Below are 25,105 nucleotides of genomic sequence, written 5' to 3'. Positions count from 1 at the left end.
TCCAATCAGAATACAGAGCCAGAGCGTTACTGTATTAACCAATCAGAGCGTTACGCAGGCGGGCGTGCGTCTGTGTGTGGGCGGGGCTTGGCGATGTCAGGAAAGCTGAGAGAGTTGTAACTCGGAGCTGGAGAGAGTTCTTGAGTTCCTCCTGAGTTCCTCCTGAGTTGTGTAGTGAGACTAAGTGTAAAAGTTTCCGTGTTAGTGTTGAGAGTCGCCCTTCATTACAGTCCGAATGGAGGATCACGGGTCAGAAAAAGAGGTGAAATATTACCGCTTGTGTGAGGTGGAGGAACACAACTCGTTTAAAAGTACGTGGATTATCATCAACCACAAAGTGTACGATGTCACCAAGTTCCTGGAAGAGGTGAGTTTTAAAGCTCTGGGGTTCTAATGTCATCGTAAGTGACTATAGTAAACTATAAAAACATTAAAAACTGTGTGTTAATGACTGTGTACAGTATTACAGGGCCTACTATAGGTAATATAACTGTGTGTGTGTGTGTGTGTGTGTGTGTGTGTGTGTGTGTGTGTGTGTGTGAGAGAGAGAGAGAGAGAGAGAGAGTGTGTGTGTGTGTGTGTGTGAGAGAGAGAGAGAGAGAGAGAGAGAGAGAGTGTGTGCGTGTTAGAGAGTTAGAGGGGTAGAGAGAGTTAGAGGGTTAGAGGGAGAGAGAGTTAGAGAGAGAGAGAGAGTGAGTGAACTCTGGTGAACTGAGTAATGTTTGGCCATGAGATATGATCTCAGATAGTGTTGGTCAGCAGTCTGAGGCTCTAAGATGGTTGGACATTGCATGATAAATCAGCTCAGTGAACATGATTAATGTTACACACAGCTCTGGATCCTTACTGAAGTGGGCTGTTAAAGCTCATCTAACACACTGATTTCACAATTGTACACCATGTCCAGCTAAATGAAGCTTTTTCTTTCTGCATACATTTTTATTATAGGTCTATTATGGTTTATATGTGTATATAGGTATGTGTGTGTGTGTGTGTGTGTGTGTGTATATAATATATATATAATGTGTGTATATATACACCAATCAGTCATAACATTAAAACCACCTGGATAACATTGTCTAGGTCCCCATTGTACCAGCAAAACACTTACTCATCAAGGCATGGACTTGTGCAGGAAAGTGCTGTGACCTTTCACCAAGGATGTGACTTGGGGCCTCCACAACTCACAACATCCCATAGACGCTCGATCAAACAGAGATAAGGGGAAATCGTATCCGATTCAACATGTAAAAGAACATTTATTATTTTCATTGTTCTAAAAGTAATAATACCATTTTTTAATTTGATAACATCTCCATAGAACACTTTACATCTCCATATAGAACACGTTAAAGACGTTCACTTGTATATCTCCAGTGTGACGTTACCGCTTGTGACTGTTTGACATTCGACTTTGAGTAATAATCAAAAATAAAACGCTTATTTTTAGGGTGTATAATTTTAATAATTTTTTTAATACAAGGGTAGTAAAGGATAGAAACGATCACGACGAACCGAGACGTGATGGTTTGAACATGGTAAATTAACAGACGGTCCGTTTTACCGACTTCAGTATTCGACCCCATCATTATTTACAGTATGAAAAAAACAAGGAAGTAAATATATAAAAGCTAACGTATAAATACAACGATCGTTTTTAATCGGACGGCTCTAATATCCCGTCGTTACCTTATTAACTAGCAAAACCTCGGCAGGTCGATATGAGCGTCAGTGTGTTTAGTGATACGTTTATGTCGTACTGTCCGGTGTTTAGGTGTCCTTAAAATGAACGCTGGGTTATTTCACTTACTACTGCTGATCATTTAACACCCTGGATGTGTGAGTAGGGTTGCAAAATTCTGGGAATTTTCAAGGCTGGAAACTTTCCATGGGAATTAACGAGAATATATGGAAATAAACTGCGAATTTAAAAAAAAATGCAGTTGCCTATAACAAGGAACTTAGACGTAGTCAAAAAAATCTTGCAGCATAATTTTGTTTAAAAACAACAAGATTTAATGCACTTTAAGTTGAATTTGTACCCTGCATTAATCGGTCACTTGCTCACAGCACACTGCTTACTGGAGAGCCATTGAGGCCAAACCCCCTGCATGTACTTGCGTTCTTCCATAACATGCACAGAAACACTAACACCAGAGACCTAATAAGCTTGAGAAAAAATGCTTCATTTTCCATTTTGATTGGGACTTTTTTAGAAGGGCAAGGTGTGGGGGATGCTTTCATTTTATAGCAATCATAGGAAAATATGTTTATTACAATTATTAAGTTTATTATGTTTATTACAAGCATAATAATATTTATTATGCTTTTGTGTTACTCAACGAAAGAATCAATTAAAGTTCTACTTACGATTAAATCAGTCAAGACATCATTTTTTTCAAGACAAATTCGTATTACCTTGCATGCATGTCTGCTTATGACCAAACTAAATGTTTATTTATGTTTGTATATGAAATAGTTTATATACATTTACCTATATTTCCAAATAATTCCCATAAATTCCAGTAAAGTTTCCAATTTGGAATATTTCCAAAATTCCCCAGATTAAGTTCCCATGGAAAGTTTCCGGAAATTTACCCGAAACTTTCCGCCCCTTTGCAACCCTATTGTATGTGAGAGCTTTTGTAGATCAGCAGGTAACCTGACTGTCTGACCGAACCATGTATCTATCCAGCATCCGGGAGGAGAGGAGGTGTTACGAGAGCAGGCTGGTGGAGATGCCACAGAGAGCTTCGAGGATGTGGGTCACTCCACGGATGCCAGAGAATTGTCTAAGAGCATGATGATAGGAGAGCTGCATCCGGTGAGTTCAGTTCAGGTTGTTAATGTGTTAACACGGGAATCGGTGTCGAAATCGCCGATACTTTCGCCAGATTCTGAAACGTGTACAGCCGTTAATGTTTTCCTTCATGGTAGTGATAATAATGCGTATCGTCAGGTGAGAATAGAGACGTTACGTCGAATTATGCTGCGCCTTTATTTTTTAAACCGTAGGACGAATCGTAGGGGTAAAAAAAATAAAATAATATTAATAGTTAATTTTACTGATGATAATTCGATGGATTAAAAAAATATATGCAAAAATGTATATTTGCATGCAAAATATGCACCTATATATATATATAAAAAGAATATAAATGGATATTTTTGTACATTGTATATTTATGTACACAACTGAAATCGTGCGGGAAAAAATTAATAAATAATAATTTATTTTATTTTTAGAAATCAGGATAATAACCTTTTTATTTAATTCAAGTAATGCTAGATGTTATTATAGGATGCAATTCCAATGTTATCTTAGAATTTTCTAAAAAAAAAAAAGAAAAAAAAGAAAAGAAAAATGGTATAAATGAATATTTTTGACATGTACACAACTGAAATCGTGTGGCAAATAAATAAATAAACAAACAAACAGAGGGTACATCGAAGGTTTTGTGTACGGCAAAAAATTATTTATTTTATTTTAGAAATCAGGATAATCAGGATAACTTTTTATTTAATTAAAGTAATGCTAGATGTTATTATAGGCTGTAATTCCAATGTCATCTTAGACATTTTTTTTAATCTTAGATAAAAATAAAAGAAAGAAAGAAAATAAAAATGTTTTTTAAGAAACGGTGATCATCTTGTTTCTGTCTAATTACCAACAGTTGAATTTATTGCTGTATGGCATTGAATCTCATCCTTTGTTATTAGACAGCACAACTAAGACACCCTGAAGCTCTACTGTACCGTTCGGATCCCATGTGATGTGAATGTACAGACATGCTACAGTACATCAGGAGCACATAACTGAGCTGCACTCAACCTGAACATTGTGGCTCTCTTGTGTAATCTAGGAATGAGCCTGGACCGTTTCCATCCCGAACACGCCGCATTGTGCTGCTTGGCTAGATAAATGTTTTGCTTTTGGGGCGATGTAACTTTAGATTATGCAACACCAGATGTTTTGCCTGGATTGTGGCGCTTGAGGCGCTCACTGGAATCCATTTTATTTGGCTGCACAGGACTGCATTTATGGTGTTAAATTAATTACAGGGCTTGTTCGCTTGTTCGCTTTCTAACAGTTTAGTCTTTAATAGAGTTCCATAGCTTTCAGCAGCCCTGACTCTTCAGTACAGTGTGTGTTGTTATCTCACATCCAGATGATACACACAGCATCATGGGTAAACATCTAGTGGTATCATTGGTGGTGATCAATGACATACCTTCTATATCATTGTTGTCATCCTTAACACTGATTTTGTGTTCACATAGTCTGTTCACAGCATTCTGTCTGTTCTGTAGCCTGTTGGAAGAATTTTATTTTTTAACTATGTGTTACTGAATGAGAGAAAAGATGTTTCTCTCTCTCTCTCTCTCTCTCTCTCTCTGTCTCTCTCTCTCTCTCTCTCTCTCTCTCTCTCTCTCTCTCTCTCTCTCTCTCTCTCTCTCTCTCTCTCTCTCTCTCTCACACACACACACACACACACACACACACACACACACACACACACACACACACACACACACACACTGCCCCCTCCCCAAATTCTTAAATTTTTTGCATCGTTAAAAAGTAAAATCTCTCTCTCTCTCTCTCTCTCTCTCTCTCTCTCTCTCTCTCTCTCTCTCTCTCTCTCTCACACACACACACTCTCTCTGCTCCCTCTCCCTTATTTACTGAAAATTGCATCATTAAATATTGTTTAGAAATAAAGTTGTTGTTGTTAAACCTCTCTCCCTCTCTCTCTCTTTTTCTAGGATGACAGGGATAAGATCGCCAAACCCCCCGTACGTAACATCCTTATCTTCTGTTCCTTTCACTGATATGTTCCATTACTTTTTCTCTACACCACCACTTCATGTGATACATATGATAAATGCTTCCATTTTTCTCTCCTTCTTTTCAGCAAACACTTGTGACCACAGTTCACGAACCCATAAGGTAAGCCCAGAATGCACTGCAGTAAAAAGTCATGTGACGAAGTCATATACGCAGCTTTGTGCACTCATCGGTTAACCAGTCAGTAGCCAGCATGAGGAAAAAGAGCTAAATATCGAATATTTTGGAAATCATGCTATAGGTTTTATAGCCCAATGGTCAGGTTGTGGAGTCCATCATAACTCGTGCGCTAATAATTAAACCTTTATGTTGAAACCTTCAGCTTCATGCTTTCAGAACATCATGCACAGCTAGCTTAGCAGCTAACTTAGCCAATGCTGGTCATAAACATGCTTTGATTTGTATAGTATATTATACACTTTTTATCACCGATAAACAAATTGCCGAAGGCATAAACGATACAAAATTATACCTGACGTCTCAATCCTGTCCTCCGGTCACAGATCCGGGCTAGTATGCAAGTCTTTAACTAGCCAAATAGCTATTATTCTGTTTTTATTAGTAAAAATAAATTAATAAATAAATAAGGCTATTTATGTATTTATTTGAACTTTGCAAATATTATTTTTGTTTATTATTATTTAGATTATTTACTGGTCTCAATGACGTTTATTAACTTAAGAGTTAATGCACATTAGCATTTGAAGCAGACGATAAATATTAGAACATTAAGTAGGGATGGTTCGGTGAACGAAATTTACCACAAAGTTCAGAGTTTGGAGTGATAAGATGTGCATTTCCTCATCATCATCTCTTTTTTTTTTCTTCTTCTTTTTTTTTGACTCAAGCTGGTGGTCGAACTGGTTGATACCTCTCCTCGCTGCTGTGATCGTCACGCTGATGTACCGTATATATACAGCCGAAGACGCGTGACCGGTGCTCTCGCTCTCTCTCTCTCTCTCTCTCTCTCTCTCTCTCTCGCTCTCTCTCTCTCTCTCCCTCTCTCTCTCTCTCTCTCACACACACACACACACACACTCACACACTTGTAGTGGAGTGTCGGTGTTCGCCGTCACTGCTGAACTCAGAACGCCGATGCCCATGACGTAACACATTTCAGGTTTTATTTCATCGCAGCTCTTATTAATGAAGGCTTCATTTTCTGTAACTTTTTCCGAACGTATGTTAAAATTAAATTCTGAGATTTTCCTGTTCAGGTAATAAAACGTAGACGGACGGAAATAACCGATCGCAGACACGGATTCTAAACTTTTGTGTAAATATAATTACGGAGTAAGCTCCTGTGTAATAAATCTCCACTGGATGGCATAAAGTATAACCGTCAAAAATTGTACCTTTTAATAATATATCACGTAGAAACCACCGTACGGGACCTAGAGACACGTGAGGCATTAGATTATGATCGATTTGTCGTGATTTTTAACACCAGTAGATCAGTGATGGTCCTTGAAGGCGATTGTTTTTCTTTGTAATTTTATATCCCAGTTATATTATTTCACACTGGATTACAACACCATTTTTTTTAATGGTGCAGCTGTCATATCCTGTTGTACAGGGATCACCACTCTCACTCTTCTCGCTCTTACATATTTTAGTGCTTTCCCCAGCTCACAAAAGAGCTTTATTGAGGACCACTGGGGTACCAATGACTAGAAACGGTGCTAAAGCATTCCATTTTATACCACACAATGTAAGTATTGTCTAAGAAAGACCGTTATACATCACGTGAAACATATCCGTATATTTTGTCGCTCTCTACGTAGTCGTATTAATTACTTGCTTTATTTTCTTATCCTGACAGAACAAAATGTACAAAAACAACTATTTCCATATTTTGTACGCTTTCAAACACAAATACAAAGGGTATACTTTTCTGGGCCAGTTCTGACACACACACACACACACACAGAGGCTGAAGGATAATGAAGGTTGTTCACATGTTCCAGGAGAAGAGCTGTATGTATGTAAGCTTCCATGTGACTGATCCACTCAGGAATAGCATCACGGTCAACAAGGCGTAGCTTAAATCCTTTCCTGTTGCAGCAAACGATTACAAATTGAACTTAAAAATGTGTAAAAAAAAAAAAAAAAGTCAATTGCAGTTTTTTGTCATTGTTCATCCTTTAATTGCATTAAAGCACTAATTATGTGGAATTTTCTGTGTAGCTGTTTTGTTTTCTAAAAATAATACCAACGCTTTTGCTTTGCTTTGCTTCTCTCTTCACACCTCATCACGGGACATTAGCCGAGGCTTATATTTTTCCGAGTACGACAGAGAGACACCAAAGTCTATCCAAGAACAGAGCTGACTGCAATACACGGAGTAGGACAGTTGTGAGAAGATCCATGCGAGCAGCAGTTTAACCCAGTAGCTGGATTATTATGTATGCAAGTATAATCCATGTTCATGAAGTATTCAACAAAGAGATCGGTTATAAATAAAATGCTGCGCGGTTGTCCTTTCGGCCGCTCCCTGTTCGGGATCGTCACAGCAGGTCGTCTGGTCTGCATATTTGTCTCGGTACAAGTTTTTACTTCAGCTGACTAAGGATCGGCAATGAGAGTTAGCGCCTCAGTGGCTGGGTTTAATTTCCTGCCCGGGAATCGAACCCGGGCCAGAGCAATGAACACGCGATCACAACGATCCCGCCACTGGACCTCCAGGAGGCATAATACTAGCTACATGTCAGTAAAATGAGTAACACACAAATTCAGTGTGTCAAAAAGAGAAAGACAAATAAACACCAGTAGCGAAGGAATCTGTAGAGTGACCAAAACGGCTCCATCTGTGCAGAACCACAAGAGTGTTTTCAGACTATATTATTATATCACATTCCAAGTGGTTTGTGAATGGCGTGCATAGTGTACGTGAACACAACCCCTCTAAAATGGCCCGTAAGTGAACCCTTTGACAGACCGCCTCTAGAGAAGGGTATGGTTTAGTTGTGATTCATTTTGTAGGCCGTTTGATTTGCGTTATGCAAAAAATTAAGGCTGCTTCCTGTTTTGCGTCATGACTGAAGAAGCTCAACGCTTCAATACAAACTTCATGTGTTGCTGCAGTTTTCTTCCTTACAGTTAAAACTATGTTGGGATTTAAAAAAAAACAGTAATTGCTACCAGTCAGGTTGTGTGGTCCAACAACAAATTAAGCAACGCTACATAGAAGCAATATGGCTAATAACTATAATTATACTGTTAAGCTTATTTAGTTAGACAGCAGTGTTATTACCATCACTATTGTGATGTACAGTCACAGACGGCTTTATTAGGATCACCTCAGATCGTTTATGCAATTAAAAAAATCAGCCAATCACGTTGCAGCAGTACAGAAACACAACTTTATGGCAAGAGCTTGAGTTAATGTTAACATTTACCATCTAAATGGAGGATCTCAATGATGTGGCATGGATGTTTGTGCAAAATTTGAGTGACTCAGAGATTTCCACACACAACAGCAGAAACACCTCATTGAAGTCCGAGGAGAATTAATGGACTGTTCACGCTGACAGGAAGTCTTGTGTCTGGTCTAGGAAGTAAGCACTCTGTAACCGTGGTGAATGAAAAAGCATCTCAAAACGCACACCATTTAAAACCTTAAGAAGGATGGACTACGACGGCAAATTATGACCCGTTTCCTGACGATTAGCGCATGGGCGCTAACTGTGTGTACTGTATACATGTATCGTGTCTTTGCCAACCACTTACAGGAAAGTCACAAGTAGGCCTGTGGTATGATGGAGTTAGTTTGCATGTTATTGCAAAAAAATCCTTCTCCTTGTTGCTTTCATTTTTCCCTGGGCGCTTCTGGTATTGCACGACGGATCCGTTTTCGAATCATTTTGAATGACATTATCTATAATTCAGTGATACACAGCTAAGGTTAAAGCTCTAAAGTAGTCGTAGTTTGAACAAGAAGAGGTCTCAGAGCTCATAAATTTTTAAATATCCAGGAACTCTACCGATTGGAGCTGCAGTATTTCTAGTAGTTATTTCCACTCTAGCATTTAAGAAGAACTGGAATCACAAAGCTGCTCTGACTTGGAGGATGTGGTACCTTAATGGTTAAGGTGTTGTACTACTTATAAGAAGGGTGTAAGTTTGAATCCCAGGTGCACCAAGCTGCCACTGCTGGGCCCCTGAGAACAGCTATCAATGCTCAGAGGTATAATATGAGCTAAAAAATTGTAAGTGGCTCTGGATTAGGGTGTCTGCCAAATGCCATAAATGTTAATGGAAATGACTGTGAGGTCTAGATAATGGGGTTTCTCAGTTCTAGTACAGTACGACTGGAGCTGTGACTTGGGCGAGTCAAAGACTGATTCATCTCAGCAGTTAATTAACAAGCTCTGCAGGAAAGCATGACCAGGATGGGAACTGTGGGGCTCTGCTTTATAGGCAAGACTCAAACATGTGAACTCATGCTAGCAGCAACTGTGAGCTAGTGGAGGTCAAGTTAGATATGGCATTTGGTAGACCCCTTTATCCAGAGCGACTCATATCAGACATACCATGCCTCTTTGCCACACAATTCTCAATCATCTGTAGTGGTTTAAAGCCATAGATGACACTGTCGAGAGGTTTCTCGTGAGGTCTGCGTGTCTGGATGAGAATAAATGCACGATGAAAGAAGGAAGTTTTGTGTATTACTGCACCTGTGTGCCAGGTATGAAGGCATCATAATTTACCCCAGACTGAAGGATTGAAGATATAACTATCTTTATGAATGGGATGACTATAAAAATATCTTTATCAAAATGTCAAGACGCATCTTATAACCTTTGAGTTACTTACTTGCAATTTACTGTTACACTGCTGCCATCTGGTGGACATCGATACACATGGCATAGAACTGTAACGAATTGGATTTGTCCAGTTTTCTAAGATACAATACACACTATCTATTCAATTCAATTCAAGTTTATTTGTATAGCGCTTTTTACAATAGACATTGTCTCAAAGCAGCTTTACAGAACATAAACATAGAGCAGAAGGTAAACATAATTAATGATAAAGGAAAAACATATCTACACAAACATATGACATATTTCAACATTGTCCAATGCATAACTTAAAAATCTCTCATTACATATTATTATTGTTGTTGATATAAATATGTACTGTATGTTACTGTTTTGTTTTTTTTTATCCTTATTCGACTTCCCTTTCTGTGATGCAAACATGGTCCCATGGGTCACAGCACGTATTTCATGACTGAGATTTAACAAACACTGCTGGTCACATCGCTAATATTGACCAGCAATGACGTCACTTTTCCATCTGACTGAGGTAATTCTGTTAAAGTGGTTAAATAACAAATTCTGATTAATCATTAACAAATTATAAAGAACAGTTCTGGAAAATGTATTTATTACAAGGAAATGTATTTGATTCTATAAAACGTGTATAAATAAATAAATAAATAAAACCTTTAGAGATAAAAGGCATTAACATCTATCTACATCATAATACATAAAAAATTATTTATCATCCTTTCCAGTCTGTTGGGAAAATTAGCTACGCACAACTTAGGCTAAGTTTGTATCTGTAGTCTGTGACAAAAAGAAAACGACAACAACAAAAACAACAAAAAACACTTATTTTTTTGTGGTGAATTGATTAAATCCTACAGCTTTGCAGTGCAGAATGCACTGTTGTGCCAAAAGTTTGTGGACACCTGACCATCAGACTCATATGTGGTTCAATTTCAAACAAAGCTAACATAGAATGTCTGTGTGTGATGAGGCATAACAGTTTCCCTTCAGTGGAACCATGAAGCTCAAACCTCTTCCAGCATGACGATGCCTCCGTGCACAAAGCGAGCTCCATAAGGACGTGGTTTGTGAAGAATGGAGTTGAAGATCTCGAGTGTCCTTCACAGAGCCCTGACTCTGACTCAACCCTACTAAACACCTTTGGGACGAACTGGAACACCGACCGAACCCCAGACCTTCACACCATCCCAACATCAGCGTCTGATCTCACTAACGCTCTTATAGCTGAATGAACGCAACACACCTCTTACCAGAGGAGTGGAGAATATTATAGCAACAAAAGGGGAATAAATCTGGAATGGGATGGAAGAAGGTAGAATGAACATAATTTCTAAATGATTTGCTGGAAAAAAAAAAAAGAATGCAAGTGACATTTTAATGGCTTATGATTGAAGTGACCAAATGATGGACACTGTGTTTCAAAGATTCTTGATGTCTCACAAAAGCAGAAATTTGTAGAGGGTTTATTTTAAGTATGGCATGAGCACAGATACAGAAAACCTGTAGAAAATTCAGTGTAATTGAAGCACAATACATTTCAGTAAAGTAAATTAGTTACAGGTTAGAGTTATATTAAAATAAATGGCTGCCGTTCTGGTAATAATTAGTGGGCTGTGTTAAAAAACAGCTCTGACCTCAGTAGGTAATGCTATTTCAGCAGGTGACCTGCTTTTCTGGTGTAAAATAAATGAGGAATGAATTATGAATTGTCAGGTAAATATATGAGATATATATCATACAAAATTATGAACAGTCACTGGCTCTATGGAAATCTTACTTTACCTTCTTATTAACAAAATACAAATAGTTTGCAACACAAAACAGCAAGGCAGTGCGATGTGAAACAACAAGTAGAATGCACTGTTGTGTCTGCTGTGTCTGTGGTGCATTGAGAAGATTTCTGTTCTGATAACTGTTCGCCTCACCTAATGTCATACTGCCTCATAAACAGAAGAGGCAGGCAAACATCTCACATCTCACTGTTTATACTAACTAACAGCTCAAATCTGAAATCAGGTTCCCATGGAAACATGTTGATTAAATCGCAGTTGCAAGAGTTATAGCACATCTAAGTGTGTGTGTGGGAGAGAGAGCGAGAGAGAGAGAGAGAGAGAGAGAGAGAGAGAGAGAGAGAGAGAGAGAGACTCAAAGAACCGACTCTTTCATGAATCACTAGGCCTTTTGTGAGCTACTGTTTAAATATGATACCGTGCATTTACTTAATTCTGAAAGACTTCTGGGTTAAAAAAGCATCAGTTAGTTTACTTAGTAGTAAAGGGAAAGTTTTGGAATGAGACACAGCCCACTAAAAGAGGGTCCAAGTTAACCTACTCTCAGACCCTATTGGGAATGAGTGTCTTCCAGGGCGGGGGATCTAGTGCATTAACCTCTCTCTCTCTCTCTCTCTCTCTCTCTCTCTCTCTCTCTCTCTCTCTCTCTCACACACACACACACACACACACACACACACAAACACAGTTAAAATGCTCTCACCTCCCCTGTATGACCCACTGATTTACTTTCTCTACTGTAGACACACTTGGTGCTCTTCTCTGACTCTGACTCTGGATGATCAGCCCAGGTGACATGTCGCACTCAGTCCTCCCGCCGGAGTTACAGAACGGCCATGGAGTCGACTCCGATCCCGACGACTCCGAACCCGAGGATATTTACCTGCGGGACAGGCGGAGGGCCAAGTCCTTACCTGCTTACCCCGAGCAGGCCAATCTGTTTAGCCGTCTCTCTCAGTGCTGCAGGAAGAGGGTGAAGTTCGCCGACGCACTCGGCTTGAATCTGGCCAGCGTGAGGCACTTCAGCATCACCGAGGATCCCCATGTGCCCTCCGAGGTGTTCGCCGCGCTGCGCGCTCTGCCCGTGCAGCACGAACGGAACACTGCGGTGGAGATGAGGCTCGCACCGGCGTACGAGATGAGACTCGCGTCTGAAGTCACGGAGGCGCGCGCAAACCGCTGCAGGGTCGCCTTGGAGAGGGCCTCCGTGTCCGGCTGGGCCGTGCGCGGCGTCATACGCGCAAATGTCCTGGATAACAGCGAGGCAGACGTCGGGGTGCGGTACACGTTCAACAACTGGGCGTCCTTCGCTGACGCGCCCGCACTGCCCGTGTCTGGAGAACGTGTGCGCGAATGCCAGAGGTTCTCCTTCACTGTGCACACGCCTCCTTTCCTGGACCCGGGCGCGAGTGTGTACTTCGCCGTGTACATGAGGACTGACCGCGGGGAATTCTGGGACAATAATGACGGGCAGAACTTCTGTGTGCAGTGTGGACGCATGCTGTGAACCCCAGGAGTAAAATCATACTCAACTGGACTGAAACATTGCAAATCACTGCACTTAGAGTTATGTACTAGTTGGACAGAACTGGTTCACGCAAAGACATCAGCAACAATTATTTATAATAGCCTGTTTTTAATAACTAATTTACAACAGAGAATATTTTTGACAGACAAGAGCTTGTGCCTGACTTGACCTTAAAGGCCCAGTAAGATATTTTCACATAGTGTGGTTCTTTGTGTTCCAATACAGTAACTGTATATATTTATCTACTAGCAGGTGTGGTGGGGCATTTGATTTCTGTGGTCATATGAGATACACACTGTATCTACCATGGCACGAGTCACATTCAAATCTAACGCTGCATTTGACTCACACTCTGAACGACTGACCTCCGACTAGATAAAACCAAAGAAAATCCTAATCGTAACGTCTGGAAAGTCAAACCGAGCTTAGAAAGGGACGTGGTTCCACGCAGCATCACCTGTAATCAAAGTAGCACTTCTTTTACCTTTAAATGAGTTCTAGTGTATATACAAGTCACTACATTAGATCGATCGACATACAGACATAACACTGACGAAAGCACAGCTTCGAGGAGGTACAGATACGTCACTCGTTGAAGTTATAGCTGGCTAGAATGTTGCTTAAAACCGTCGAGGCATCCGAATTCATTTCCCACTTTTGTAGCTCGAACGTACAGATCGATGATGTAAATGATGTAAAAATGATTCAAATTTCAGATATCGTAAATTACAGTTCATTTGAATGCAGGATAATTGATGCCAATGCCATTTGTAGCTTCAGTGCGAACTGATTATTTTAAGTGAATTGGTCAGCACTCTGCTACACAGAGATCCTTTAGATCAGACAGGCAACCTGTTAGATAAGATCTGATATCTGGTTTAGATAAGTAATATTTTTTTCTTCATGTCTCTAAAAAAAATTGCAAATACTGGGTTAAAAAGACTAACTTGGATAATGTTTTCGAGTGGGTCTCAGTATCCCTGGTGTAGAACCACTTTCCTCTCATAAACACGTTAATTCATTGCTTTAACATTCTCCTAGCTGGTGACTGCATCAACTTCTATTCTTCAACACGGATGTGTTCAGTGGATTTCATGGACCTCCAGTAAAGTGCACAATTTTCTATGATGACCCCATAGAAAAACATACATACAAAAAATGTATATTATGTAGTTTGACTAAAGGCTTTTTTTTCATTGTAAAATATAGACATCAAACAGCAACTTGTGCTCAGTTGTATGGATTTTAGCTATTGATTGTAACATAACTTTTTAAGTTCACAATACTACGCATGCATTTAAGTAACTATAATGGTAATACATGGATAAAAGCTAAAATAGAACAAACGTGCAATTAAAATGCTTGGATTTCTGTCTATTTATTGTATTTTCATGGAATATTTAAAAACAACAACAACAACAACAACAACAACAACAACAAAATAAAAAACAACCAATGATAAAGGAAAAGCTTTTGGAAAAAAAAACCCCAAAACCTGGATATACTGTACTGTTAACATCCATTTATTTTGTGATTATGTAAAGTTCTGCAAAAAATTCTGCTTCATTATACAATCAGCAGCAATGTGTTAATCATCTCAGTAGCATACAGGAAAGCAGATTATTTCAGGTGAAGTTACACTCTAAAAAAATGCTGCATCACATTTTAAACTACAAAGTGTACGATCGTGTGTCCCGTCCTTCGAGATAGACATATGCTGTTTTAAATCGTTACTATCCAAAGGTACAAAAGCTGAGCAATGTGGCTCAGAGATAAACGTGAAACACTCTTGGGAGAGAAACAAACTATGGTGCAATAACTGTATAGCGGTTTTAGGGGGAAAGTTCATTTGAACATAAAGCACAACACCCTATGGTTGGTCAGACATTGATTGTAGATTCAAAAAGTTTTAGGTTATTAATACATGAAGGAATCAGGTCTAAGATCTTTATTTAACTCCAAACAAACCTTCGGGTTAGAAAACGTAGACCTTTATGTTTCGTGAGTGCAAACAGGATGAAAACTAGGTGTATCGGCTGTGCTGGCAGTTTTCAAACCATCAATTTTTTATCGGTTTATTTCTCCCTTCTTGTTGTGTTTTTAGGTTGCTGTTTCAGCTCTAAGCAATGAAATCTCCTCTCTTAGCTAACGAGAATGGATTTTCCTGAACCGTCCATCACGCCGCACTGATTTATTCCGACCACTTTGATGTTCGCAGCCTTCAAGCTGAATTTGTTAATCTGTACAAGACATGAAGCTCCATTAGTACATTGTTTTTTTTTTCTGCTCGAATTGTAGATGATGTGGAATTGAAGCTTGTTTCTCACATACAGTATTACAACTGACAGCTTCATTACCCATCAGACAGTTGCCGAGATTGGGTGGTATAGCATGAGGTAGCCTGGTGGTTAAGGTGTTGGATTACCAATCGGAAGGTTGTGAGTTCGATCCCAGGTACACCAAGCTGCCACTGTTGGGCCCCTGAGCAAGGCCCTTAACCCTCAATTGCTCAGTTGTATAAAAATAAGATAATGTAAGTTGCTCTGGATAAGAAGTACGGAGTAAGGCCCCAGTTAACGTACTGTAGCTCTCTCGAGATAGATGACGGATGAGCATCTGATGGAAGGTTTCAGGAGGATGGTCAAAGCTGGACCCCTTGGAAAAGACCCCTGAGTCTGACTCAGATATACATTGTGTTAGCAGTATAATTTAAAGCTTTCTTTTCCTGACTTTAAAGTTAACCAGATTGTGTAATCTTACCAGATTAGATACTTAATCTCTTTGTGCCACGTAATATTTGAATTCATTCCCATGAGTCACTTTGCATGAAGGTGTCTGTAGATAAAAAATAATGTAAAGTAATGTGTATTGTAGAAGCAGTAACAGTGTGAATGTAGAGCTGATGGCAAAAGTTTGTCACATTTAAGACAAAAACAGGAAGACAAAATATACTTCATATAACGGTTAATAAAGGTGGTTTTGTAAATTCATTTTGTTAAGATTTTATTAGACGGGGAAAATATAAAAATGTTGATATTTCCTGCTATTTTTATAAATGTGGTATTGAATCATAAACTGTTGCCTTGTTACAAAATACAGAATGTGGGTCATTCCATTTATAAACTATTGGGAACTAACTCTCTTTGTTTTGGCAGGTAAACAGTGATCTTTAAATAAATTTGTATTTATTTTTCTTCCACTCTGAAGTCAAGAGCCATACAAACTTGTGCACTGAATTCTTTTCTCTTGATTTTTTTTTCCTTTTGAGACACAACATTCAATTTTTCATAAACATTTAATAAAACAAAATACAAATGTTCGTTAAAATTTCTCAATGACTATGCAGAACCTTTTCTGTCATCTTGAGGCTTTTTTTATAGGAAAAGGACAGAACTAGAAGCCATTTCAGTGTCCAGTGGATCCCGGTTGGATATCGTCCTCTCTCCAAGCCTGCATTTAGCCTCAAGCACATCAAGCACTGTGCAACATGATCTTTAGACCATTAGTTCAATGGGTCATCTCAACCTAAAAACTAACAAACGAATCGATTTTAAACCTTCAACCCTGATACCCAATATCACATGTTCAACTTTAGGGGAAAATTATTACTGATATTAAATCGGTCAGTAATAAGACATCTCACAGTGTCTTAAAGCAACATACCTTTAATGAGACAGGACAAATAATACATACATGACATGTATCTACAAATGTAATTAAGACAGAATGCTAAAGGTGGGCTGTAACAGCAGGCTGTGTGGTGCGTGTGGTATGTGTTGTATTTGCACCTTAGCACAGTTGACGTTATAAAGAGGCATTATGGGTGAACGTGATCTGGGAATAGTCAATGTATACAGCAAGCCATCATCATCATCATCATTATCATCATCATCATCATCATCATCATCACTCAAACTAGTCCCTAATGTACAGCTATCACAGAGCCAGTGGTTTGCCGAATAGCCTTGATCCACCTCCACAGAGAGCATCGTAGTCCACCCATGTCCAATCAGATGAATTTCTTCGGCTCGGATTCCACTACGGTCCGTTGAACCTCGTACATCTTTCCTATGGCTGCCTGTGCATTAAGAAAAAAAATCGAGATTGTTAAAATTTGGATTTCCACTTTATGTACATTTCCACCACAGATTTGATTTGCTCCGTGTGGGTGAATTGTGTGAATGTCTCCAGCACATAATGATGCATCGCTTCATAAGTCTTTGAGCACTTGCACTATTATCTTGCCTTTCTGGCAGCCAGACAGTTGATTAGCTTTAGTTTTAAACACAGAAACCACACTTGCATTAATGAAACCCAAACAAACAAAAGCGCCCAAACATTTTTCTTTTCATACCAAGACAGAAACAGACCTGTTAAAGGCGGGGTCTCCGATTTTTGAGAAATGCTTCAGAAAACTGAGTCGGGCCGAATAATAAACAAAAATCAAAACAAAAACCAAAACAAACCTGTAGCCAATGGGCAAAAAGGGGCGGGGCTTGTCAATATGCGGTGGAGAGAGTGTTCAGTGCGCATGTGTGACATTAGCAGAAAGAGGTTTTAACATTGACATGGAGGATAAAAACAAAGAAAGAAAGAGAAGAAAGGCTTACGATAAGGCAAGAAGTAGGACGTGTTAATATAGGATCAGCTTTCCAGCGCTGGAGAGAACTGAAGGAGCAGGAAGTTGGCCACATATTCACAGGTTGGAGTTTCCCGAGTCAATAACTCCTGAGCTAAACGCTGTTACTACACAAATAACACCTCTTTTCTATCGTAGTAATGTAGAGGGGTAGCTACAACCGTGTTTTGTGTAGTAACAGCGTTTAGCTCAGGAGTTATTGACCCAGGAAATTCAACTTTACTTAAGACGCCGAGGCGCTTTTTCCCTTCTCGATAGGTGAGTAACGTTGGTTTTGCTTTGTTACACAGAACTAATATATGCCTTTGTCCTTTACATGATTATGCTTGTGTGACATTTTTGTTTGTTTGTTTATCTGCAATCGTATTGTTCTTCCCTTCAGCTATGATAAAGACACATTTCTTTCCAGTAGTTGCCTGGGTTGCATATGTATGTGTGGGCGGAGCTATCGATACAGGGGTGGGGCTTATTTGGGTTAGGGACGTGTTTGTTTTGGTGATTTAATATGTCAACAATGGCTTTCAAAAATCGGAGACCCTGCCTTTAACTTTGTGTCATGTGAAAGAGACACATCACGCAACAGTGTAAAACAAGCGCCTGGTACATATGACACAAACTTTCTTTAATTTCTCAGCAAACTCCTTTGCATTAAAGTTAGCTCTGTTAAACTCGAACAGGACGTGGTGCGGGCAAGGGACAAATCAGTGTAAAGAATATTCTGTAAAGCGCTATACAAAATGAGTAAAACTTTTTAACTCCACCACTATCCGATCATCTTCCCTTCTGATTATTACTAATTTGTGTACATTTTTAAATATTTTTAAAATGTACTTCAAACAACTTCAAACGACTTCTGACCTTGACCTTGACCCTTTTTGGATCAATTCCAAAATCTTATCGGTTCAATTGTTAACGTTTAACATTCTACAAATGGTCGCTCTTGAGAAAAAATACAGATAAGGTCAGAAAGAAACAAAAAGAGAAGCATGTAAACGTATTCATATGCAGCATTCACGGCAAGGTACTAACTCAATTTAATTTAACTCTGGACTGTCACTGTCACTTTAACTCTGGACTTGCACAGCACAGTGCCACTTTATACACTACACTATATACACTATTTACACACCAAACTGCACCGGGACACTTTAAGGACAATTTAAAAAAAAAACACACATTTATGTATATGTACATTTATGCATAAACATTATTTCTCCACTTATATTTCCATATTTTATATAGTTTTTTTTTATATAGTTTATACTTTTTTATTTATCTATCTCCTTTTGTTTTTTTTATCCTAAATTGCGTTCCCTTTTTTTTCATGCTTATATACCGGACAGATGCGAAAAGCATTTCACTGCATATCGTACCCTGTGTGTATGCGTAAGTGACAAATAAAATTAGATTTGATTTGAGGTAGCTTCTGTTTCATTTCAAGAGTATTAAGTATTATTACTTAATACATCAATGGATAACAAACATTTCTCTAAAATAAATGGAAAAAAATTGGGAAAAAGAATACAAACTAAAACATTTGCACTTATCCACTGACGGTAATTTATAAATAAACATTTGAAACAAATCAAAGTCCTTCAGTGTCCAAGATTTTGTACTGTACTCTACGTGAACACAAAACTAAACAGGAGAACAGTTTTAGTAGAGAGACACGTGGTCTGAGGAGGCGTGAGGACAATATCGGTAATGATATTCCACAAGAAAACCAGATCAATAATATCCACAATGCAGGAGTGTAAATAAACACTATTGGGGTCGAAGCTGGCCTGAAATGACTGAGTTCAGATCGGACATTTTTCAACCCGAGCCACTGACATTATTTAACACCGTGAACATCTGTGATGTCGAACGACACGACGTAAATCACGCGTGTAAATCACACACTATGAATGCATCTCAGATGTTCAGTTTTTAATTCAATTTAGTCTGTAATATAGAGCTTTAATCAGCGACTTTTTAAATTGTTATGGAAAATTTGCTGACATTTAAAATCAGAACTCAGTACTTTAGCAGCCAACAACATTGTTCACTAAACCCGAAAGTACTTCATTTCATCTGATGCATCCAAATTTATTCCCAAAACCCCAAGAGTCCTCAGAGTCCTCTCAAATATTTGCAGTACAGGCAGAGCAGTTTCTAACTGTACATTGCTTTGCCTTGCCTCACAGAGCAATATGAGTGTTGGTGTACGTGTGTGTGAGTGTGTGTGTGAGTGTGTATGCTGGAACATAGCGTAGTCCAGAGGCGTGTTATAATCTCAGTTTGATGCCAAGGGTACACTGCTGAAGCTTTAGAATCACATGGTGTACTAAATCAAGTGTCAACAGGGCTTTGTGGTGTGTGTGTGTGTGTGTGTGTGTATGCACGTAGGGAACAAATACTGACCAATAAACTCGGTGTAAACAGAAGTGTGTGTGACAGCATGTCCCAACCATGTGGCTGGAACAAAGTGGGGACTAGGACATAACAGCAACACACTAATAGAGACACTACTGTACATACCGACACACACACACACACACACACACTAAATTGTTACATAATATAATTTACAGCCATGTAATAGTTAAAAGCCAAAATCATTCATTTTTAAACAAAAAACCCACAAAATTTGTTTTAAAATATTTGAAATTAAAGATACATATAGAAATTAAGACAGACTGTCTAAGGATAATGGTTCGCCACAAACTAGCAAAATGACTGCAACGCCTTAACGCAACTTGCCTTCGATTCTGCAAGTGTTTGGACCAGTACAGGAGCGACGAACACCGTACGTCCATAAGATATTCCCTCAGTAGATGTTTTGATGGTGGTGATGGAGAGCTCTGTTCAATCCAAAATCAGCCATAAAAATTCAATTGGTATGAGATCTTACGAGTGTGAAGACGATAACATACGATTTCCATTATTTCTATCCTCATAAAACCATTCAGAGAGCCCTTGTGTCCTGTGAAAGAGGGCGGGGTCATCCTGGCAGAGACTCCTCCCATCAGGATAGAAATTAATCATCATGGTATAAAGGTGATCCGTCAGGTGTGAATGTGTGTGTGTGTGGATCCTGTAGAACTCTGACAAGGATAAAGGGGTGACTAAAGATGAATGAAGGAATAAATGAATTTAGAAATAAAAGTATTTCTCTGTAAGTTACTGTAAATATAGTCATTTTGGATTTGGAGAGAATTTCCATCAGATTACTCTACTGGAGCTCGACACTCAACGTTCTCATAAAAGCAAATCTCGAGCCTGCGCTTTTGCTCAGTTTATCCCCAGGATATGTCCCTAATAGCTTTCGATTCCTTCAGTGTTTCAATAAAAATATGCTGCTTCTGCGGTGGTTACGGGCGCCAACGTGGGCTTAAACTATGCTATAAAAAAAGTCCTGCATTCGATAAAAAGTAATGCTGCAGGTTTCATCTTGCAATAGGTGGGACAGAGATTGCAAGTGTTCAAGTTTATATCTTTTAATTGCCAGTGTTGGCTGGGAAAACTGTGCAACACACACACACACACACACACACGCGATTTATTTAGATGAAGCAGTGGAACACCTTGTGGTGTATAATAAAGGAGAATAGAACATGGTAGTGTAGCATCTCTACTGAGAAATAGTGAAACATCTCAACATCTCATCCCATTTCCTCTGGAGAACTCAAATTCTTCCCAATGCTCCAGAAACAGGGAAGCACGGTGGCTTAGTGGTTAGCACGTTTGCCTCACACCTCCAGGGTTGGAGGTTCGATTTCCGCCTCCGCCTTGTGTGTGTGGAGTTTGCATGTTCTCCCCGTGCCTCAGGGGTTTCCTCCGGGTACTCCGGTTTCCTCCCCCGGTCCAAAGACATGCATGGTAGGTTGATTGGCATCTCTGGAAAATTGTCCGTAGTGTGTGAGTGTGTGAGTGAATGAGAGTGTGTGTGTGCCCTGCGATGGGTTAGCACTCCGTCCAGGGTGTATCCTGCCTCGATGCCCGATGACGCCTGAGATAGGCACAGGCTCCCCGTGACCCGAGATAGTTCGGATAAGCGGTACAAAATGAATGAATGAATGAATGCTCCAGAAACTCCGACTAAACGCGACATGTGGCCACTCGATTAATATACGCCCCGGAATAAGTAAAGAAGCCCATTTGTTATAGAGACAGTCTGAAACGTGCAGCGGATTGCCACCCCGCGGTGGGAAAAAGAGCACTGGTGTTGGAAAAGATGCACAGTTAGCTAAGGTGAGGGAAGGTTTCATTTGTCAAACTCTAACGAAGGAGAGAGTCCATTTTTGCACGCCTTTGTGAAAAACGCTCTCCGACACGGACCATCTGTCAGTTTGAGCAGCTCGCCTTGACACCTGCCCATAACCTCCTGTTCAGAGGAGCTGCAGAGGCCCATGGGAAAGGAGCACAGACTGATGGCACTTAAACAGGATGCTGACGGTTAGAGAGGGTGAGAGAAGTACAGCTGGAACACACTATAGTCCATCATCCAAAGAATGAAGCACAGTAATAAAGAAAGCCGGCGCCGCGTTCTTAATGAAGATGTCCTCGTTCGTAAGACGCTTTATTCAGAAGTTAACAAAGAGCTATAGCCTTAATCAGGTTAGTGGAGTCTGTGTGTGTGTGTGTGTGTGTGTGTATGTTTTGTGCTCTACAATTTTCCTGAAAGAGTTTTTGGTGTTCCGTATGTTTTATTGTCGTTTGCAACCTATTGATGTCAGAGCAAGATAGAACAAAACGATAACGAGTGGCAATTAAATAAAAAACTATTCAAACAGGTGTTCAACCAAACACCTACAGCAGCTCTGAGATCGTATACGCCTGAAAAGGTACGTCCTTAAAGGCGGGTAACATCTCTTAGCTGGTTCTGTATCAGTTCAACACATCCCCCATCGAGAGCATGATATCAGGCACAAGAATCTTGGCAAATAAAAATATACTGTATGAAATATTTTAGCTAGTATTTTCTTTTTACAAGATCACATTATAGTAATTAAAATGAAATGAAAATTATTTATAGATATTTTTTACTCATTTCAAAATTTCAGCTCTCATTCTATTGGCAGATAATTTGATCTGTTCTACAAGTGAATGTTAAAAAGAAATAGATTTAATTCTCTTCTATTTGTTATATATATGTTAATATTATAAATGTAAGGTATTTTCACTTGTTCCAAAAGATTAAATGTTGATGTTTACTGTGTGTAATGTCTGCCTAATTATTTTCCCATGTAATTGTAATTGTCACACATACAGAAAGGTGTGATTTCAGAGGTAAGAGCCCGGTATACAAAGAGACACAAAAAAACAAAAAGATCCAGTTTGCTTCCAAAAAAAAAAAAAAACCTTGTTCCAAATTGGCGCCTAAAAACTTATGACTGGCAGTGGGTGTGGATAGTGACCTTTTGTTTGTACATTAAATGTCTCTAACAAGCACACACAAACACAGACACAGACACACACACACACACACACACTGCTCCATCCAAAACACAGCCCTGCCAGTTCCAATTGCGTGACGGCTCAGCGAGGAGCACGATCACGTACACGATCGTCCTCTGCACTCCTGTAACCTTTCCCCAAACCCACCCCCTTCTCCCACCCCATCTCCAAACAGCACACTCACACACACACACACTGCAGTGCCTCTGGTGGTTGTTATTATTTTGATTTTTTTCCCCTTCTTTTCTTTCTTTTTCCAGATCCATTGGTAGCAAAACTCTAAAGCAAGATCAGAAGCGAGAATTATTCTGAAAATATTCAGCGATTCAGCAAACAAGAATGATTTGACTAAGATTTACCACGGCAGCCAAATTTGCATTACTTACAGAATATCCGAGTCATCCAAGGCTGCATTGTACGTTAAAACTCTCGGGACATCCCCAATGTCATAACAGTACAGAAAAGTACAGTGTCAACAGCCCATAGCGAAGCTGAGAGCATCTCTGTGTACTCAGCTCACACAGTGCCTCCGTAGCCCTTTTTTCACCTGGCATCAGCGGGCATGCAGGATACACAGGACCCCAGGGAGGCACCTGCTACAAAACAGAACAGCTCTCTCCTGAAAAAATGTTTGACACTGCACTTTAAGTCCTGCGGATCACCTCTGCCTGAAAGCAACGGTGCAGGAAATGGTAGTGAGGGGGAAACAACGGTTTAGGAGTGTTTCTTTAACAAGCTGATACAACAGTGAGAGAATAAACATGGCCGGTAGAGTGAGTCGTGGAAGTTCTCTAGTAGCTTTGCAAATATAGTACTTCAACTGGACACTAGACTGAAATGCAAAGCGTAATTAGCATGCGCTGCATCCTTTATAGCCGACTGCTGCGTCGAATCTCTGGAGTCTCACTGGAACATTAACGACCTGAAGAAAAAGACAAGCGAACAAGAGAAGTGAAGCGCTTCCACAACACACACGTTTTAAATGCAGAAAGGCATAGATGCAGTTTCACTGGTTGAATCTAAAGTCTTTTACTGGGCATGTAGCTCAGAGGTGGAGCACATGAGGCTCCAGGTTCAATCCCAGATCATCTACACATTGTTGGCACCCTTAAGGGCAGTAAGGGTGGCTTGTGTAGCTAATGCTCAGCGATGTTGGCTTGAAGGATCAGGGTTCAAGCCCCAGCAATGCCAAGCTGCCACTGTTGGGCTTTTGTGCAAGGCACTTAACCCTCTCGGCTCCAGGGGCGCTGCATCACGGCTGACTCTGTGCTCTGACCCAGACCTCCAAAGCTGGGATACGCAAAGAAAGAATTCTGCTGTAATGTATGTTTTTTTAAAGCATAAAAGGTTTTGCCAAGTCTCTGGCATACTCTGGTCTAAAACACACTTTCACAACAATCTGACCTGAGCCCGTGTCAAACAATTTGCTAGAAAACAAAATCTACATTTTAAGTTACTCAGCCAAATTTGTAGCAAGTTAGTAGCTTAACCACAGTGAAAAAAAAGGTCTTTGCCAGATGGGAAAAATGTTGAATCCACGATGGAGGAGGTGAGGTCGACTTCCCGAACAAACGCACTGTGCTTGTGTTTATTTTTTACACTTTCCCTTATTTTAACCTTTTTTTAAATTTTTTATCATGACTATAATCAGTTACCTCAAACAGTTTTATTCCTATTGTTTTACATTGAATATTACACTAAAATTGCACATATCTGCACTATACATTCAGACAACGGTCATACCGGTCTATCCACCACTCCATACACGCACATTATAAATACACGCTACATGTAGGTACATAACAAATGCTTGTATGCTACATGTTGTACACATTAGTAGAAACAAACAAATTAAGAAATGATGTCTCGAGTGATTATAACAACATGAATCCCAACCTGTTATATTAAATCCTGGCTGTATTTCAAAAGGCAACCTTTCTCTCTGTGCGCTCTGGACCTCATCGTATTACCGCATAACAACACGGGAGCGGATTAGAGTAAATTAACAGGTAAATAAAAATGCTTAGCTCAGTGGGGAGATGATGTCACTTTTATAGGTCTGTG

General features: G+C 39.6%; 3 protein-coding genes across 4 annotated transcripts in view; 2 read left to right on the top strand and 1 right to left on the bottom strand.

Annotated features, from left to right (window-relative positions):
• Positions 1–79: 79 nt before the first annotated feature.
• Positions 80–7,024, top strand: LOC113644409 (cytochrome b5). Its single transcript, XM_027149236.2, has 5 exons — positions 80–367; positions 2,696–2,824; positions 4,768–4,797; positions 4,917–4,951; positions 5,698–7,024. Exons 1-5 carry the CDS (start codon positions 236–238, stop codon positions 5,780–5,782), a joined length of 411 nt encoding a protein of 136 aa, XP_027005037.1. The 5' UTR covers positions 80–235; the 3' UTR covers positions 5,783–7,024.
• Positions 7,025–12,092: 5,068 nt separating this feature from the next.
• ppp1r3g (protein phosphatase 1 regulatory subunit 3G) lies at positions 12,093–14,340 on the top strand. Its single transcript, XM_027149234.2, has one exon. It carries the CDS (start codon positions 12,214–12,216, stop codon positions 12,940–12,942), a length of 729 nt encoding a protein of 242 aa, XP_027005035.1. The 5' UTR covers positions 12,093–12,213; the 3' UTR covers positions 12,943–14,340.
• A 2,272-nt stretch (positions 14,341–16,612) lies between these two features.
• The window catches only part of LOC113644408 (LYR motif-containing protein 4B), a 45,280-nt gene continuing 36,787 nt past the window's right edge, over positions 16,613–25,105 (bottom strand). The window contains exons 3-4 of one of the 2 annotated variants that reach the window (XM_047811656.1): positions 20,345–20,445; positions 16,613–17,041 (exon numbers count right to left, since the gene is read on the bottom strand). In XM_047811656.1, coding sequence (XP_047667612.1) covers positions 17,032–17,041; positions 20,345–20,445 — 111 coding nt within the window. In that variant the 3' untranslated portion in view covers positions 16,613–17,031. The remainder of the gene's footprint in view (positions 17,042–20,344; positions 20,446–25,105) is intronic. The other variant, XM_027149235.2, reaches the window with a different exon arrangement.

The sequence above is a fragment of the Tachysurus fulvidraco genome, chromosome 3 (genome assembly GCF_022655615.1).
Source record: "Tachysurus fulvidraco isolate hzauxx_2018 chromosome 3, HZAU_PFXX_2.0, whole genome shotgun sequence".
In the NCBI taxonomy this organism is placed as follows: domain Eukaryota; kingdom Metazoa; phylum Chordata; class Actinopteri; order Siluriformes; family Bagridae; genus Tachysurus; species Tachysurus fulvidraco.
Note: the sequence above shows the minus strand (reverse complement) of the source record. Positions and strands in the feature narration are given on the sequence as shown.